Source organism: Ciconia boyciana, chromosome 15 (genome assembly GCF_034638445.1).
Source record: "Ciconia boyciana chromosome 15, ASM3463844v1, whole genome shotgun sequence".
Lineage (NCBI taxonomy): Eukaryota > Metazoa > Chordata > Aves > Ciconiiformes > Ciconiidae > Ciconia > Ciconia boyciana.
The window spans coordinates 9,596,581-9,614,773 of record NC_132948.1 but is presented as its reverse complement, the minus strand read 5'-3'; the positions used below and the strand labels follow the sequence as shown (position 1 = coordinate 9,614,773).

Below are 18,193 nucleotides of genomic sequence, written 5' to 3'. Positions count from 1 at the left end.
AGGGTATCTCCAAGTGTTTACACTAGTGATGTTCAGCTTTTATGTAGTCACAAGGTGAAAGGACTGGCACCCCTGTCCCCAAGGCTCACCCACAAAAGGTTTACACTCACAAAAGTGCAACCCCATCTGCCTTGAAATCCCATACTACATCTGAAATGAAATTTTCTTCCAAAACGAGGATCTAATTGCTAGAAGTCAACAGCAGCATATCAGATATTGAGTTAGTTGTGATCTTCATTTATTCACCCATAAAACCAGAGCAGGTAAATTACACACAGCACCTATGGGAGAACACGTACAATAAAAACATTTCAGCTGAGCTGGGGCTTTTGTTTAGCGCTCTTTACTTTTCTCAGCCGCTTTTTGCACAAGGACACATGTAACAACAATGCCAGGACTTTGCACCATTAGGCCTCTCCAATTGAATCCCGTTTTTTTCCCCTTCTGCCAGCACCATCTGTTTCTACAGAGTAAACAGTGACTGTAGACAGGTTAAATGCAAGGACTCGTTTTAAATGAGACTCCCCATTCTATACCACTTCAAACGAGCACAAAGGAGCTTCGCCTACATTTTCCACTGTTTTTTGTACCCCAGTGTTCACAAAGCCAGCACTGATTCTGAAAATGTCACTACTAAGAACAGATATTACTTCATCGTGACTGTGCTACTCCCCTCAGTGTGTTTATAATGCAGTCAAGAGAGTCTTTTCTCCCCCCCCCCCCCAATTCTTATTCTTAAGTTCAAGTACAAAATAAAAGTGAAATGGGTGGAAACCTATGTTTTCCCTTAAGTCATTAGAAACAAAACACAAGTTTGTTCAATAGAAGACCATGATTTATTGGCAGTTATTTTGAAACACGGATGACTGAATATAATAAAAAGACATTTGTAAAAAAACAGGAACACAAACAAATCTCATCTTTAAATGCATCACTTGAAGGCATTGGTTAAGGGGACACCATGTGCTGGCAGTTCCTGGTGCAACTGACGGAACAACATGGCACATTTGTTCCTTTCCTGGGTCTTGCCTAGGGTGTGGAACAGCCGGGCTTGGAAGTAGAGAACATCTCTGAGCTGCTCTTTGCAGTCCACTTTGGCAAAGTAAGTCTTGGCTTCGTTTAGATTCAAGATAGCAGATTCCAAAGCTGTGGAAAAAAGGGGGACAGTCATATTTGAGATAGTATCACAATAACAACTCCAAGCAATTCTAAGGAGCCCAATTATAAATTCCTTAGCTTTTCAAAACAATTTGTGTCTTAGCAACATGGTCTTTCAGCTAGTTTCTGTTATTCAGCCTTTGCTGCAAAATACGGGTGCGAAAGTATGCAGATAAACACGATTCCATTATAAACACGGCATCTGTTGAATAACTAATTCCAAATGAATTTTGCTATCTGATAACTATAGGTAACACACTCTGCTGTATCATTTAAACTTTTTTAACAGTGATCGTGTAGCAGGACTCCAATATATACACTGGTTTGCACTTCTCAACTTCTGAGTGCAGTTTCAGTGAGGAGAATTACTCTTCACACTACCTTCAATCTTCTTTTGTGGAGTGTAGGAAGCTGCAGAAGCCACCTGACATTTGGCCACCAAGAACATGGCACAGCCTTTGTCCAGGACAGCTCCGTGGGCCAAGACGGGTTCTATTGCCATGTGCAGAATATTCAGGGCTTGTTCAGGAATGCCAAGGATCAGCTGAAAAAGAAATACTTGCTGGTCTAATACTGGAATCCACTGGTAAGAGCAGCTTCTTCAGAGAAGACCAACATAAGCCGCATCTGTTTCTAACAACACAATGCACTACAGGCAAGGATGTAAATTTTTTCCACATAACCTTCTTTTAAATCAAAACTTATTACTAGAAATGAGCTACTATCTGAAATGATTAGGCATGGCTTCTCTACTGCAGTCAGTGCTGACAACCACATCTCTGACAGCTCACAATAAACACTATAACTGAACTCCATTACAAGCATTATTTTTAATTCAAACACATGCCAAACTGTGCTACTAGAAAGCTAAATACTAGCAGAAAAAATAACAACTGAGGAAATGAAGGCAGGGCCAGTTTATGTTTGCCTGCTTAATTATATGCGATACACATGAAACTTGACTTTTATTAACTTTCTCAAAAGATTTTACATTTCGAATATACTTCTTCAGAATCAATAATCTAATTCTGTGTTCTTAAATCTCACAGGAGAAAAAACAGTATCCTGATCCCCAGAATAAATGTTGCCCTACAGCCCTGTGAAAACACAAACCAGACATACCTGGGAGAAAGCCAAGTTCAGCACAGTTTCAGAAGCCAAGTACTGTAGACTATATTCTCGAGAAAGGGCAAGAGCCTGCAGCAGGACAGGCAGTGCTATGGTATGACATGAAGATCTCCAGTAGAGCTCTGCTATTGACAGCAGTACGCTAACCAAAACAGAGGGAAAGAATTACAAACATTTTCTTTCGATGAAAAATGTCCACTTGTTTCCCAAACAATTATTCCATCCATAATGGTATTGATTTTATTATGAATTACATTGCCGCATATACAATAAACTTCAATTGCACCCTTAAGAGGAGATGCCACCGACATACAAAAGATTAAATAACACTGTAACTACTCTGAAGGTTAGCACAAAGGTACAATTACACACATACATTCCTATTTCCTATTTATTTTGGATGCTGTGTTTCCTTCTTCCGTAAGACTTCATGGAACTTTAAGCTAAGTTTACTACTTTTTAGTTTACATATTAAAGATGACTAGGTTTCAATTCCACAATATTTTGAGGATTCCTCCATACCATGATTAATAAATGAAATTATTTTGTAATCTCCAAATCATAGTAAGTAATCTGAAAACTAGTGAAGTCTGAACACAGACAAATTGAAATGGCTGATTCTAATCACTGCAAAGTGGCTTTAATACTCTGAAAATGAAACATTCTTACCTAATCACCATCTCAGTGTTCTTGATTTTCTGGCAGTGGATCAACAATTTCTGCAAAAGTTTGTGAGCCTCTGACATTTGATTTTGGGCTTTCAATACAATGGCTTTTCTGCCGTGGTAGAAAGAAAACATCACTGATCATATTTTTATATTTTAGATACAACTCTGCTCTTCAGAACACAGTAAAGTAGGTCTCTCTTTTGTGACCTCTGTTTCTTGTAACTGCAGAATGGCGTTCTGACAAAGTGTACGCATGCTATACACACCGTCAGGGGGAAAGACGGGTATCTCTGATTCCAACTGGACAACTCCCAGGCAGAAAGGATCAAACTCATAAAACGGCTTTAGATAGAAAACAGACATTGCCAAAAACAAAGGCCAAACAGGCAACAGAATTGGGAAGGCATGCAAGCTACAAAGCACAAGTAATTATTTGTAAGAAAAACAGGTATGAGGTCAAGTAGCTAAAATTGGCTTGAGCTAACAAGGATACGAAGCAACAGGGAAAGAGCAAGAACACAGCAGTAGGGGATGTGTACAAACGCCCTGAACCCAGACACTGAGTAGAATATTTAAAGATCAGGGAAATCACAAACAGTCCAATTCCAGAAGGACAAGCATCAGGTCACACAGCATGAATACTGATCTTCCGGCTTACTGGCATTGGCTGTGTTTTTAGGTGCTTTGCCTCATTGAAAATCAAGAAGAAATTGCTTTTAACAGTAAGTTGTTTTCATACTCACCAAATAACAAGTTTTAACCCTACCTATTTCTAACATGTCATTCTCATTTAGAAACAAGAACCCATTAAGGTGAGAGAAAAATCATATTGTTCCATTTTGTAGATGTGGAAACCAGGACACAGATGAAGACACACTCAAGCTCAGGCTAGGCCTGAGATCCCTAGCTATTTGACATAAAATTCTGCTTACTTTTGAGTACAGTTACCATGGCAGATTTTGAAGAAGTATTTTGTATTCTCACAACAGATCTACAGCTCTATAATAACACCAACTTCAGCAGTGCTATTCCAGTTCTTAAAATGTCCAGAGAAACAACCAGAAATTTTTATGGCAGGATGTACTCTAATGGAATAAGCACTACAGATGAGACATCATGACCGTAATTAGTTCTGGAAAGGGAAGAGCATGTAAGCACATGTGATTGCCAGCAATCATTTTGCTAAATTTTTCATTATCTGCATAGGACACACCTGCAAGTGTATGCAGATTCATGATTTCTTACCTGTATACGCCTTCAATGCTATTAAGTGCTGTAATTCCTGCTACAAGAGAATCTGCTATATGATATCTGCCATCATTCATGGCTCTCTCAAACTGTATTTTCTGATCAAACAGCATCCAAAGCTAAACAAAGAACATCCAAGGAACAAGTTTCAGAAGCTGTGCCTGCTCATTTTCTAATCCCAAGTTAGAACTTACTTTTTATTTTCCTCTGTGGATATTTATGTCTAGACACAACTAACTCCACTGTCCAATTACTGGATTTACTAAATTACTGTCCTCAACGGAAATGCTCGGGTCTGGATTAATGTTTCAATACCAAACCTCACCTATTTGAGTGCATTTCAAGTAAAAAAGCTCTTTTAAATCATTACTAATGCTTTGAAACAGTAGACTTGTTCTGTCGCGAACAGAGAAGGACCAAACTATATTTAATGGAATCTTGAACACGTCAATGTAAACACTACCTTATAGACTCATGTGTTTCCCAGAGTCACACAAAAACCAGCCTATTCTCTCAGTTATTTCTGGGTTGTAATATATCAAAATAAGTAGCACTAATTAAACAGAACTTTGAAGCTCCAAATCAATGCAGAACATGTAATTCCTATATATGCTCATGAAAGAGATGTATATTCCTCTGTCAATGACATTTCTATTTAAACAGCTTTTTCTTAGGAGGCTATGGTGAGATAAATGTCTCGCCAGTCTTAAAACAACAGGGTATCTTTTTCATGCTTTTGTAGAAAAGTTTATGCTGCACAGCTTCCTGTGAGGTCATGAGTCAAGTTAAATTAGCAAATGTATAGCCCAAGGCACACAGAGGAAAGAATTCAGATGCAATGGAATTCAGATCCTATTGTATAGTAGTTACATAATTTACAGGCTAAATTATAAATATTCTACCTGTGCATGCTGACTGTTTGGAGGGAATCTTTCCTTTAGGTGTTTCAGTATTTCAGAAGCAGCTGCAAAGTATCCCTGTAACACAGAAACAGCACTCTGATTAACGTACACTGGGGCAAGCACCACTCCCCTTGATTTAAATACAACCTTCATGGAAAGAACTTGCCAAGCAAAACCGCTGTATTTTCTTCACCCCCAATGCAGACATTAAAGGCTGAAGAAAACACGAGTCAAGTCTCACACTCTCCGTCAATAACACCCACACCTCACCCAAATGACATTTTGTGCAACTAGCCATAAAACTCACCTGCTCTGCATGTAGCTCAGCCAGGTGACACAATACTACAGCAAAGGACTCTGTGTTATTCTGCTGAACGCCCACATTCACAGCCTCCAGACTGTTCATGCTCAGCAATGTTTGGGCTTGTTGAAGTGCCATGGTGCTTGTGCAAGAGAAACATCTTTTAGCTTTCAAGCAACAAACAACAACCATTTTTAATCTATGGTCTTGTTATGACAACAGTCTACATTTTCTGGTAAGCCAGGGGCCTGGAGGAGAATGAAAACTTGTAAAACAACTGCAATCCAGGAACTCTGGACTATGCAGGCACATCAAGTACCACATACTGCAAGCTGCACACAGTCTAAGCACAGAGATGCTGAAACTGGGGGCACAGGAACAACTTATGATCTATTTGCCACCACTAAATGGAAACTCAATCTCTTCTCCAGTATGAGTTTTAAAGGAACACAAGAGAATGGAAATAATTGCACTCAGCCCATACTGAATCACAGTCTGATTGCTTTATTTTAGTACACTGGAGAGACAGAGTCACTTGTTACACCTATATAAATAACTCAAAATGCATTATGTGTGAACAAGTACAGTGAGCTAACCCAAGAGTTCAAAAGAAACAAAATACCTGCGGCCGTATAATCTCCAAATGGCAGTCTTCTGTGCTATACTAATATCAATAAGCTCTGACAAGCTGTGTTTCCAGTGCAACAGATCAGAATCTTTTAAGGCATCCATTAGCTTGTTGGCAGCCTTTCCTGCAAAAGCTCTTTGCTGAACCAAGGACTGTATTCCCAGGGAAGCAAGGTACTGGGAAGAAGAAAAAAAAAATACCAACAGCATTGAAAGACAATAGAGTACACTATGCTTGCAAATTACACCGGAGCAAGAGTTCTAAACTAAGAAAAAAATCCCAAAGAAAAAGAGGTGATGTAGAGACAAAGAAACACTGCTCCAGGCATTTCTTTAAATACCCACTTATGCACACCCACATATATGTGAATGCCATTTTGTTAGATGTGAAAGGTAATTTCCACTCCCCCACACAGAAGTCTTAAAGAGGATGACAGGACTTGTACCTGGATTTCTTCAATGATAAAACAGCTGTGAAAACACAGAGCCTTCCCTCCCCTTCCCCACGAAGTGGCCATGTCTGCTTTCATCTCCCAACATCAGCAGTTCAGTTCCTTTTAGAACAGTTCTCTTAACAAAGAGATTGCAAGTCTTGGGGAAGACAGAACTGAACATTAACAGCCAACAGATTCCGGGCACAAAACTATCTAAGGGGAGGGCTGCCTTGCAAGATTTCACAGCTGGGACAGAGCCATACAAGTAAACGTGTCCAAAGCCCTGCCAGAGGCATCAGCACTGAATTTGAGGGAAGGCAGCAGCATAAGAACCTCCCTTAAGCACCAGCAGATTGTGCTACAGGCCTAAGGCCGAAATGGTACATGGGGCCAGGCTAGTAGCCACAGAGAGTTCTTCTGCCTGAAAACCAAACAAGTAAGAAGGACAAACAGTGAGCTTTGCAATAATGCACTGATATTAAAGCAACTGAACTCTGGTTTGTTAATATGAAGAGTAAAAATAATAGAAACAGCTAGATTTTGGAGTGTTAAAACAGATTTGTTTAAATTCTGTTACATATTTTGAACAGGCCAGCCACAAAACCCAAAACCCTCTCATGCACACCTTACCGCATGTGTTTGTCCTAGAATAAAGTTAAGGATAAATGAAATGGACTTACCGGCAAACCAAAATGTAAAGATTTGTTTACAGAGTGCTCCAGCAGAACACAGCTATCGAATATCTTCTGCTCCAAGATGTACAACCAGCTCTAGCAAGGAGAAAAGTTAAAACCTCATTGCAAATAACTAATGGCTGCAGCACTATTAACTTCTCTTACTTTTTGCACAGAATGCACAAAAACTCACTGGAAATACAAACCACCCTTCAGAATTAATATGATACTAAGGAAACTTCCATTAAATGCTGCACAGCAAAATACATCAAAAGTGCAGCTAGGCTGGGACACTAGCTTGACAGCAGTCAACGCTGGAGGTTCACAGAAACTCCATTATACAGTTAACTGTGGAAAGCAGTGTCTCAGGAGTTTGATACCATTGATGCCAATTCATTGTAACAATAATGTTAATTACATAACAAAATACAGAGGAATCCAAGTCTTTCCCTCCTCCTTTTTATTTGCTCAAAAGAAGGCTGATTACTCTTTGAGAATCCAATAGACAGTATGGAGGAGGTTTAAGAAATACTTTGTCTCTTTAAAACATATAAGAATAAACTTTGAGCTCAGTACTGAGATCTTTGTACTCTGGGATCACAACTGCTGTTTAAGAAAGTGATCCTAAATTGCAACAAAACCATCCCATGATCTCCCTGCAGTTTGTTGCTCTGGGTGACCCATCTGCCAGAAGCAATGTCACCCCAGTGTTGGGCAGTCATATTTAGATTACTGATGCATTTGATGAGATACTACTGTAAGAGTAGTTCTGCAACAGTTCACTGAGCAAAGGCTCAGATAACACAGACAAAGGTGACTTAACCTCCACTTCAACACAGCTATTTACCAGGCAGTGCTGCAAGCAAACATGGTCGTTAGACTCCTGTGCAATTCGGATGGCTTCCTGAAGTGCAAGTTCAGCCTGCTGGCTATCAGCAAACAAAAAGGGAGAACATATTAGTATTCCCACAGTGCTTAAAATACAGCATTATTATACAGAGGAATATTGATCTAAATTATGCATATTGCACTCAGAAGATAACTCTGATTTAACAGACTGCTAAGAAAGCCTGTATTTTCCTCCTAGCACTTCAGCAATATATTCTAGTCTTGAGGATAATAAGCAAGACGGCATCTGCAACCCACTACAAAAATGCAACTGTAACCCCTAAGTGGGCTTTCAAACCCTGCACATGCCAATGTGCCAAGTTATTGTTTGAACAGGGGCAATGTTAAGTATCTGCCTGTGTAGAAAAAGTTGTTGCTCTCAATTTTGCAGATGTCCTTCCCATCTCCAGTCCTTTTACGTGATGCATCCAGGCAGCAGTCAATAAATGCAAACCACATATGGAGATGGGTAAGCCAGCTTTATCAATAAAATAACACCCACCCCTATGGCATTTTTAAATTAAAAAAGCTCAGATGGCTTTTTGTTTTTTTAATTATTCTTCTTCCACATCATCAGTTCTAAGTTGATTTGAATGTTAAACAGAAAACCAACCACACTTTCTTGAGAATATAGCTGAAAATAGGCATTTGTGTCCACTGACCTTTCTGAGGTCATGGAAATGTAGCAATTGAGAACTTAAATACCTAGGAAACAGTTGCAACAGGACACAGACAAATGTCAACTCTTACCCTGCTGTAGATGGCTCAGTTATTATGGAAACCAAATAAATGTCAAAATAAAAACAAACCAAAACAAATCAAGATTCCAAGAAAATTCCAACCCAACTCAGCTACAGCTGTCATCAAATTAGAGAAAGTCCCTTCTTCTCCTGAACAGATTTGCAGAATGAACAAAAGATCCATCTATCACCACTTACAAGATGCAACAAGATGAATTTTAGTTGTGCGGTACAATATATTAACTTACTAATGGCCAAACCGACAGTGCAGTGCAGCTAGATTCAGAGCAGCGTATCTCAAACTCCGACCGTAACCTTCATCCCCATTGCTTTTGCTTTCTGCTCCAGTGAGAATTAAACGGTCAAAATAATGAAGGAGGCTGTGTGTTGAACTGAAGACATCTTGCACTCTGAGACTATTTAAGTAGCTTAAATAATGCTAAAAATTGAAGCAAAATCAGTTTTAACTATACAGCACTAACTATACAGCACTATTAAAACGAAGTTTTTGTTTATAGTTACTATGTATCTTCTTATGGAGAAAGGTTGCCTAACAAGTGCAACCATGAAATACTGCATGGCCAGGAAAGTGCTTGATCGTAAGTTGCAGCGATACCGATACTACCTGTGCAGAATTTCTGTAAATCTTGGATAAAATTGGTTGTTTTCCCTAACAGGATCTTCCAAATGGTGTCCCATAGGCCCAGATTTGGCCGTCAGAATTATCCCACCCAGTCTGAGACCTCTGCATAGGTAGAACTCCTGTATTTATATGCTAAGCAAGAGTGGGAATGGAGGCATGACTCCCACTGTGTCTGCACTCAGGAAGATACTCAGAAGCAAGAGCACTGCTTCCAAATGCCGTGCAGATAGAAAGCAGATGCTAAACCGATGTATTTTCTTCTTGGCATTGAGACCCGGGCAGGACAACCCTTTATGTCAAACAGAACACTGGAGGAGTTGTGAAGTCCAGCCCCTGCTCTGGCAGCCCTTTCAAGGATATGTCTCCAAATGGGAGCAAGGAAAATCCTGTCTGCCTCAGCCCAGGGCTACTGGGAGGAAGAGTTAGAAAGTAAGGCAGGAAAGAGCTGACTGGGAACTCAAGGGGTGGAGAATGTGCTGGTTTTGGCTGGGGTAGAGTTAATTTTCTTTAGAGTAGCTAGTATGGGGCCGTGTTTTGGATTTGTGCTGAAAACAGTGCTGATAATACAAGGGTGTTTTTGTTATTGCTGAGCAGTGCTTACACACAGTCAAGGCCTTTTCTGCTCCTCACCCCACCCCACCAGCAAGGGGGCTGGGGTGCACAAGGAGTTGGAAGGGCACACGGCTGGGACTGGGACAGCTGACCCCAACTGCCCAAAGGGCTATCCCACACCATATAACATCATGCTCAGCACATACAGCTGGGGAAGAAGAAGGAAGGGGGGGACGTTTGGAGTGATGGCATTTGTCTTCCCAAGTCACCGTTAGGCGTGATGGAGCCCTGCTTTCCTGGAGATGGCTGAACACCTGCCTGCCCATGGGAAGGAGTGAATTAATTCCTTGTTTTGCTTTGCTTGTGTGCGCAGCTTTTGCTTTCCCTATTAAACTGTCTTTATCTCAACCCACAAGTTTTCTCACTTTTACTCTTCTGATTCTCTCCCCCATCCCAGTGGGGGCAGTGAGAGAGCAGCTGTGTGGGGCTTAGTTGCCAGCTGGGGTTAAACCACGACAAACTTGTTCAAGAATAAGTTCTTGAGGAACAAGGCGAATGCTCACAGCACAGGTCTGGAGCCAACTCTCAATGCGAGTTGTCTATTGCTTTCAGTATAAAGTGCTATTAAGTACCAGAAGTAAAGTGAACATCAGTAAGAAAAATCAACAGATATTGCACTTAATACTGATTTTTAAACCGTGGGAGTATGAGGCCTGAAATTTCTTAGGAAAACGTATGGAAAAAGAAATTAGTTCTAGGTTTAGTTCAACAAGAATGCACGCACATAGTCCCACAAAAATTAAGAGGATTATATCTGTGCATAAAGCTAGACGTGGTTAAGTACTTCACTTAATTAAGGCTTCTGTACTTTCAGGAGTTTCAGTCTGAATTACTAAACATTTACATGCAACTTACATTTTTATCATCTGCTTATATTTCAATATAGAATAAATTACTCCCAAATAATTCCATCCTAGAGATAAGAAATCCCTTTACAACCATTTTGGATGAAGAAAAAGATACTTACTGCTTCAGCAAAGTCTGGATTAAATTTTAACAAGTTGTTCAGTTCCTTTTGTAAAGATGCTGGAGTAAGAGCCTTTGTTTCATCATTCTTCAATAAAGAAGCCTGGAATAAAAATTGAAAAGTAAAAGTAAGATAAGTAACTCAAACTGGAGGGTTACAAATATATTTTGATACATGCTTGTCAGTTTGTTATCTGCTTGGAGAAAACATTAAAGAAGATTTTCTAACAGCTCTGTCTACTATGATACTGAAACATCAGTGGCAGTTTTATTCTATACGGTATTACAGCATTCTCTTTCCAGAGATCAGACACACCAAGTAAAACAAAAGCTTATTCAAAGGACTGTTTAAAGGTACTTAAAGCCTTCTGTTTAAGTTTCCCTTTGAAGAACTAATACAACGGATTGCTCACTGGAATTACATGTATCTTCTCACCAAAAAAAAAAAAATCAGGAAACTAAATAAAAGTAAATCCATAGTTTGCTTTGGCAAGTAGATCAATCAATAAAAAATTACAATAATCTAGTTACTAGAATAAGCATTACTGAATACTGTATAATAAAGAGACTTCAAATTTCAGAACCCTCCTAAACATCCCAATTCCTCCATAATACTGTAATTAGGAGGAAAAAAAATTTATACGCACTGGTAACAGATACTCTACATAAATCACACCTGCTAAAAAACACAGTATAACAGAACGTCACTGCAGTTAAAATCCATACTTTGCACCAGATCACTGCAGTCTGTCTAGTCTTCTCATTAAACCCTATTTCTAACTCTGCTCCTGGATAAGGGGTTCCCTATTCTGCATGTGCGTAGGGAGGTTGAAGTGCCAGCAACTGGAGCTAGATCACAGGCGTCTGTGTGCCTGTGGTGCCAGCAACCAGAGCAAGTGAGAGTATGCGTGTCAGTGGGTGACCACTGGTGAACATCAAGCCGGACTAGGCAGAAAGTAGGATAAGCAGCTTGAGAGCCAAGTATTGAAACAGTCATATAAGACTGGGCCAGGTATGTTTCTCTGAACGAGACAACTGGAGGAAATCAAGGCCAACCGGGAGGTCCCAAGCCAACTGAGGGAGAGACTGTGGGGCCTTTGGGTCAACCAAAAGATGCATTTGTACATGTGTTGTGTCTTTCTGCTGGAGGCAACTGGAGACAAGACAATCCAGGGGCCAGCTACTTGATAAACTGAGCATTTAAGCCCAGTTACTGGTGGAATCAAGAAAGAGAGAGAGCACATGCGAGAGCGTACATGTGTATATATTTCACACTAAGGGACCTTCATCCTCATCAGCCAGAGAGGGGAACAGGATAACAAATAGCATGCTCAGCCTCACCACTGGTTGCACTGGGGATCATGGAGTTGCAGGAGCCTTGCCACAACCAGGCTACTGGATTCAATAACCCCTAACAGTACAGATCCTAATGGGACTGAGAAGTTACTTGGACCATTCAAAGTGTATACAAAACATCATGTATTACACATATTTTATTTTTTTAGCAAGCTATTATAAGCATGCAGCACATTTACTGACATTTGTGCCCATGTGTATTTCTGCTCCATTTTGTATTTACCAGCTGGAATAATCAACAAAACTGCACATTTAGCAGAGATCAAATCTGAGGCAAGTAGTCAGAACAGAAGTGACCTTCTCAGAATCAAATATCATCATACGGTGTACATGCCTAGATAAAACACTTTTAGCCCCAAGTGTTCATACTCAGCAACTACATGCAAGATATCAACAAATCTTTAACAGATCTAAGAAAACATAATGTCTGACACTGTGGATAAAACTGCAGGTGAAAATCATGTTATGGATCATTTACTCAACTTTATTCAGAATTAACATACCTGCTGAGAAAGAAAATACTCTGCTTGTTTCTGGGAAAGAGGCCCACTGCAAGATATCTCTTCTTCCCTGATAAGAAGCACTCTGGTTAGAAACAAGGGCAATGAAATAGAATACAAGGAAATACATTTTATCAGACACTCCACACTTCTGCTTCATGCTGTTGAGCTCTAATATTAGATATTAGAGCTCAACAGCATGAAAGGAAACTAAAAGGAGAAAACTTAATACAGAATAAAATCTACTGCATCAAAACTAGCAATCCAAATGGTTTCACACAGTTTAGTTGTAATCTTCAACCTGCAGAGACCGTGGTCAATATGAATGTTACTCTAAATACACGTGAAAACCCAAAGAAAAACAGCAGATAGAAGGTTTGGGATTGACATATTCAAATAGCTTTGCTCTGTTTTTCCTTTCTTCTGAAGATAGTCAAATGAAATGAACAGGCACTTTGGCCACATACATCACTCCAGAGAACAGCTGTCCTGCAAGAGCAGACAGAAGTTTATTCCATGGAAAGACAGCAACTACAGCATACAGACAGACTCCAAAAGCTGTTAACTGACTCATGCTGTAGCAGAGCATGCACAAGCACAAGTTTATATAAAGACAGTTTAGAAAGTACATTTTAAAAACATGGATACACAAGATGCTTTTAGGATTATTCTTACAGTGGAGCACCTCTTTAGCAGGTGAAAAGTCTCGATATTTGTTGCTCATTTTTTATGTAAATAGACACAAGTTCTTTTATTTGAAGAAGGGTGAAAAGAGAAACCAAAACCATTAAGCTTAACTTTTCCTTAGTGAGCAATCTTTCCTTGCTGAAAGTGACCTCTCCAACAGCTTTAACACATCACACACTAGCACAACCAGAGAAGTCATTCAGCAGTGGGCTGTACAGAAGGGAACTGTGGGCAGCATCTGGCCTTCAGCTTGCGATTCCCTAAGTGAGCATGAGAATGGGGTACCGCCATCTTCTACGAGACACTGAGCAGAACTGTTGCCATTTACAAGCGTTACCACATGGTGGCACCACGGAAACGGAGAGGCCACCCAGCTCTACTAGTGTGCATGAGGCTTTAAAAAGAATACAAGATTACAGTACAGTACATCTCAATATCGCAGCTGAAGTCGTTAGTGATAGGACATGCACAGGGCCTAGATGAGCATTCATGGAGTCTGGAATGTTTAACAGGAGTAGCATCAAAGCTTAAGTTTACCCTGATGTGTACAGCAGTAATCTGAAATAAGACTAATCCTTGTAAAAAGCGGGAAAGACTTTAATATTAAATATATCACCTTAAAGGTACATCAAGTTCTTCTTTCTCCATTTTCCCCTCCAGTTCCTCTGTATTTGTCAGTTCCATATCACTCTCATCAGTCCCATTTTTTTTCTCATCTTTTTGAAAGTACTGCTGAAGTGCAGTGTAAAGTTTATAGACCTGACTAAAAGAAAGCTTATTGTATGCCAAGATCATATGGCGGAGAAACAGACCTGCAAAGGAAAACATCTGTTATGACAACTGTCTGTAAGGTTGCTGCTTCAGAGAGAAGACTAGAGATCATAATAACCAGAAGATTAAATTGCAGTATTTAATTTTGCTTAAGTGTCTCATCTTAGCCTACCAAATGATAAAACTCAATTTTGCAGGGTGTAAATCTGGTATTAATTTAGTGGCAAATCTCACAGACCATCTGATCACAGAAAAATTGTTAAGATCAGTAAGAACTGCACAACATGCAAAAGTATTGGTTAATATGAAACATCTGAGCAAGAGAAAAAATCATATTATGCAATCTTTACACCCGCAAAAAAGAAAAACAAAGCTGTATCCTGAGTGAATTACATCAATGATAGATATCACATCAAATATAGCTTATGGATAACAATTAGTTACCTACTACACTTGTTTTATGAACTTCTGGCTCTGTCCCTGTAAATGAATCTGAAAGGTCATCAAAAAATTGTTCCATATCTTTCAATTCTCCTTCTGCCATAAGCTTTAACCTAGACAGGGAAAGAAAACCACAGTTTTTTAGGGTATTAATATTATGCATCAAATAAAATATTCTTCTATTTCAGGCATAGATGAGTAAACACAAACAGAACCAAGTGGTAGCTAATTCATTATGCCCAGAAGGTTTTTATACTCACGAGCCAAATCAAAATATATTAAATATTAATAATAAGACAAATAATAATCAGGTTTGAGGGTTTTTTTTCCCCCCCTTTTTAAACAGTTCTTGTAATAAAGAGAACAATTAGAGAAGATTGTTATTCTTCTAACAAAACAATTAGGAACCCAAAATAGACTGATTTTTAAAACTGTTGCTGTTCAGTGAGTTAGCTAATGTCAAAACAGATCTGTGTTGTAGGAACTTTAAAATGGATGGCTTCGATGTTTGGTTTGTGCACCTGTTGGAACTTAGTTATGAGAACTAAGAAAACTGTAGAAGTACATTTTTGCTCCAAATGTATGACTTCTTTAACTATACATTTACACATTTCAGAGCCCTTCTTAATAGATATCAGAGTATAGAAACTACAGAGCATACATGCAACGGCTTTATCATCTTTCACAGAATTATTGACTGTAGAGGCAGTGTTTGCAAGTTTCCAACGCAAAACACAGAAACTACAAGAGGGAAGGAATTAACTCAACAACGCAAGCGGTTCCTTAGCCTCTAGCAGCAGGGAAGCCTGGCTCGCAACGACTTCGTGCCTCCATCCGCTACGAGCCCACGGCGGGGGCCGATGTCCGGCCCTCGGCAGCTCTCCCCCCCGTCCCCGACCGCAGGGACTCGGTTTAAGGGTTTCCTGCGGGCGGGGAGGGGAGGCGCGGCCCCGGCGCCCACCTGATGTGCACGGAGCTGGCCAGGTGCGGGCAGGACTCCTCGATGGCCTTGCGCAGTCGCGACAGCGGCATGTCAGGGCCCTGGGGAGGAGAGCGACATGTCGCGACAGGCCACAACGCAAGCAGGCCCTTGGGGTCGCCCTCCCCGCCCCCCCGGGCCAGGCCCAGGCCTAGGCCCAGGCCCGTCCCCGACCTGCAGCAGCGGCAGCAGCAGCCGGTTGAGCCGCCGCCGCTCCAGCAGGCCGAGCTGCGCGCCGGTGCGGCCCAGCTCGCTCAGGAGCACCAGCAACGCCATCTTGTAGGGGGTGACCCAGTCCTTGATGCCGAAGACGTTGGCATGCACCACGCCGTTCGTCATCATCGGGTTGAAGTAGAGGCTCTCGTGCACGCTCGCCATGGCGGCACCCGCCCGCCCAGCCGCCCCGTCGCCCGGGAAACCGGCCTCGCCCGCCGGCCAATCGCCGCCGCCGTCGCCATCACGCGGGCCGCGGCGCGGCCAATCAGAGGCGGAGCTGTGCGCCGCCATCGCGGGGCCGGCTGGCGGCCAGAGCCCAGGGGAGACGTTCCGGGGAGAAGAGGATCCGCGCGGTGCCGCCTAGAGGGAAGCGGGCGGACGGCGGGGGAAGCCGCGCAGGGCGGTCGGGCGTGCTGCATGGCGCGGGGCCGCTCAGCCAGGCTGTGGACTGTGGCGAGCGATGGCCAGCGTCTGCATGGGCTGGCCACAGCCTGTTGTCACCCACAGCCCAGCAGCTGGTCATATCTCCTCCATTGGCATGGGCCTCCATGCTGCTCCCGCCACGGCCCGTGGGGTCTGTGGGGACCGGGGTTGGCAGCGCGGTGGGGCCAGCACCCGAACCATGACCCCACGAGGTCTTAGGGACCCTCGTGGCCCTTCATGGCTGTGTCGCAGCCTTCTGAGGAAGGCATGACCACCACCGGCATTGTCCCAGGCGGGGTAGGCCCCACGTGTCCCGGCGAGGAGAGCCACGCTGAGGAGCCTGAGGAGCAGCGACTTGGCCAGGACATGGTGTTTCTCCACAGCCAGTCACGGAAGAGGCCACGAGGGGATTCGCTGTGCCATACTGATCCACGGAGAGATCCACGCTCTGATGCGAGCGTTTCCTTGGCGCAGCCGGAGAACACCACGGAGTGGATTCACTCCTGTTAGATTGGATTTCTTGCAAATAAATCGTGATGCAATAAAGATATTTCCACACATACGTTTTTATTTTCTCAATAATTTGTTAAAGGACTTCATTAAGGTGTCATGTTCCCAAATAAAATTCTCCAGTTATTGTAATAGTTTTCATTTCTGTAAGTGAGAGCAAAACAAAACTCAGTATTACAACACATCTTCGTGTCCCCGGGAATTTCAGTCGAGTTGCTCCTGGTTTATGCCTGGGGGTGGTGAGAGGGAGAGGAGGCAAATCAAGCGTGGGGTGATTTTCTAGAATACATTTACATTTAAGAAACTTAACGTTGTAGTTAGTTGTTGCTGGCATAATTAATGACAGCTTCCTAGACCTCAATGAACTAATACTCGTTGTGCTTATCTGAATATAAACCCCAGGAAATAACTACAGCTATTATGTTAGAAAGGTCAATTTGCTGACATTTCCTGAAAATAAACTGTGACAGCTTGGGCGGAAAGACTGAACTGGTGGAGTGGTTTGGCAGGGCGGGGTGGGAGATGAGATAAAGTCCGGGCTGCAGCCAGCCTCTGCAGAACTTGGAGGAAAAAGGAAATGACACGCATCTGGTTCTGACATTTCTGTGTAACGCTCTGAAGCCAACGTGCGAACTCTGATGACAATCCTTCAGCCTATGGTACAGAGAACATTTAGAATAGGCTTTTAAAGTATATTTAAATAAACTCGCATGCCTGAAAACCAGCCCTCCAAAGAAGCAGCAAGAGATGATTTTTGGTCGTATTAAATTCAAGATGAGGTAACGCCATTGAAAAACTCATGTTTTATCTTACCTAAAACAGGCTGACGCCCCCAAGTAACATGCCTGAGCTTATCAAGTATCAAATAGCCACCGGCTGGGCTTGGGGATATTTAGTGCAACACTGAATCTGTCGAACCAAGTCTCAGTCATCCGAACACTTTATCAAAAGTTAATTCCAAAGTACTGTGTGCCTCTGGTATAAAAAGTGAATACTATAATGATTCTTCCCACAGGTAGTAATATCCAACCTGAAATTCCCAAATAAAGCCCAGCAATTAACTTTTTTTTTTTAACTTTACTATAAAATTTTTCAACTTGTTACATTAAAAACAAATGAATACTGCTGGTAAGAATCACTTCTCTGCCTCGCTCTCTCATGATGTGTAAAACCCTGGGGGATTACCGAGCTGCAGCGCGTCGTCACCACTTGTTATTTCATGGCAGAAGTAAATGGGACATCTAGCATTAATAGATTTAAATCTTTTAATGCTGCTTTGGCACAATCCAGAAGGGTCAGTGAGGGCAAGTCTTTTGTTAAT

At 41.7% G+C, this 18,193-nt stretch overlaps 1 protein-coding gene across 1 annotated transcript; it reads right to left on the bottom strand.

Moving 5' to 3' along the window:
* Positions 1-835: 835 nt before the first annotated feature.
* ANAPC5 (anaphase promoting complex subunit 5) lies at positions 836-16,130 on the bottom strand. The gene is made up of 17 exons (XM_072880358.1): positions 15,898-16,130; positions 15,706-15,785; positions 14,748-14,857; positions 14,149-14,344; positions 12,849-12,915; positions 10,991-11,092; positions 9,017-9,207; positions 7,988-8,069; positions 7,147-7,236; positions 6,028-6,209; positions 5,412-5,547; positions 5,105-5,179; positions 4,200-4,321; positions 2,956-3,063; positions 2,281-2,428; positions 1,540-1,702; positions 836-1,146 (listed from the first exon to the last, which is right to left on the bottom strand). The coding sequence occupies exons 1-17, from the start codon at positions 16,099-16,101 to the stop codon at positions 932-934; spliced, it is 2,271 nt and encodes a 756-aa protein (XP_072736459.1). The 5' UTR covers positions 16,102-16,130; the 3' UTR covers positions 836-931.
* Positions 16,131-18,193: the final 2,063 nt, after the last annotated feature.